Below are 1624 nucleotides of genomic sequence, written 5' to 3' on the forward strand. Positions count from 1 at the left end.
CAGGTGAAGAACAGTTGAAGTTTATGTACCTGAGCATCAGAAACCAAAGTCATGGAGGAAGGATTTACATTCAACAAACCATTGCTCTAATATTTCCCCCACCCTTCCATATACCATGGATAGTAAAAACAACATTAACCCCATATGAAAAGCTGCCTTTTGTTAGAGGCCATATTTTTTTCTCACCCTGTGACAGGTAACTTGAATTTATTTTGTACAGAGATTATTCTTTGGTAAGGATCTAAGGATTTGATTTCTTCTAAGTGCTTTTTTGGAACGATAGTTAAAATTTTGCTTTTTACAGAAAATCCATTATTATAAAATAACTTTGGTATCAAATTTAATAATAAACTTTCATAAAAGCAGGTATGTAATATGTACTTGAAAGTATTTACAGTATACTGTGGGAATATATGTTAAATGGCAATCTCAACTTCAAAAAGCATACTCACCGCTTCTGGTGTCTTTCCTACAAGCACACTACCACCTATCTTTTCTTCTGTTTCCATTGAGTCACTAAAATGAAGAGAGCCAACAATCAATCAATCATCTGATAACTCTTTTCTGAATAGAATGTGCACTTTGTTTATACCATGGATCCGAACCATGTCCAAATTAAATATTTTGCAAGAAAATAATGTTCACTTTATAATCATTATCACTAAGAAACAAGAAAAAATTCCAGGCATCTCCGAGATAGAAGCAGCCCAGTTATTGAATTTTCCCCAAATAAATATACAAAGCAACCAGGTAAGCATAATCCATGAACAACAAATACAACAAGAAGAGGTGACAAAATATATCCCCCATTCCCAAAAGAGTCAAGCTACAAAACCAGTCTGCAATGAAGCAGCTGGGACTCCAACTACTCATAAAACTAACTGGCCAACTCTCCCTTCTAGGTCAAAGCCTCATACTGAGGAGAAAATACTGGGCAGATAATCCAAATAAAGAAGGCACAGACAAAGAAAAAGAAGGTCCAAATAAAAACAGAACCAGGAGATCTCAGAACATAAGCCACCATTTTATTTAATACTCCAAAAACACAACAGAAGAGGAAGTTCTAGAGAGCAGTGAAACTGAAAACTATCTCAAACAAGCCTCCCTTATAAAAGTTCAGAAAAACTAATTTCTGTAAAAATAAGCCACAGAAACTGATCAAACTAAAATCCCATACAACATTATAAGAAAAAATTATTTCAAAAGAGGTAAAATACATACATTAACATGCTAGAACTAGGGGAAAATTAGAAATGAAAGAGGAAAAATAATCATTTCAGAAGTGAAGATTAACTCAGAAGGGACATGTAAGCAAATAAACACAACATATAACGCCTTAGGAAAAGAAAGACAAAATATTGCAATTTTTTTTTTTTTTACTGCAGTGGTCTAGAACTGAACCTATATTTCCAAGGTATGCCTACAGATCAATGGAAAAGAATAGGAAAAAAAATGTATCAAGACATAAACACGATAAACTGATTTTTGCCAAAGGCTCCAAGGCAATTCAACAGGGAAAGGACAGTCTTTTAGATAAAAAGTGATAGAACAATCAGGTACTCATATGGGGAAAAAAACCAAAATCTTTTTTTTTTTATTTTTTTTAAATTTCAGAATATTATGG

The 1624-nt window shown here is 33.1% G+C and overlaps 1 protein-coding gene across 1 annotated transcript in view; it reads right to left on the reverse strand.

Annotated features, from left to right (window-relative positions):
• PSMD1 (proteasome (prosome, macropain) 26S subunit, non-ATPase, 1) overlaps window positions 1-1624 on the reverse strand; it is a 110156-nt gene that overhangs the window by 90215 nt on the left and 18317 nt on the right. Inside the window, 1 exon segment of the mRNA XM_012652203.1 lies at window positions 449-516. Coding sequence (XP_012507657.1) covers window positions 449-516 — 68 coding nt within the window.

The sequence above is a fragment of the Propithecus coquereli genome, unplaced genomic scaffold, assembly GCF_000956105.1.
Source record: "Propithecus coquereli isolate 6110/MARCELLA unplaced genomic scaffold, Pcoq_1.0 Scaffold383, whole genome shotgun sequence".
NCBI classification, from domain to species: Eukaryota; Metazoa; Chordata; class Mammalia; order Primates; family Indriidae; genus Propithecus; species Propithecus coquereli.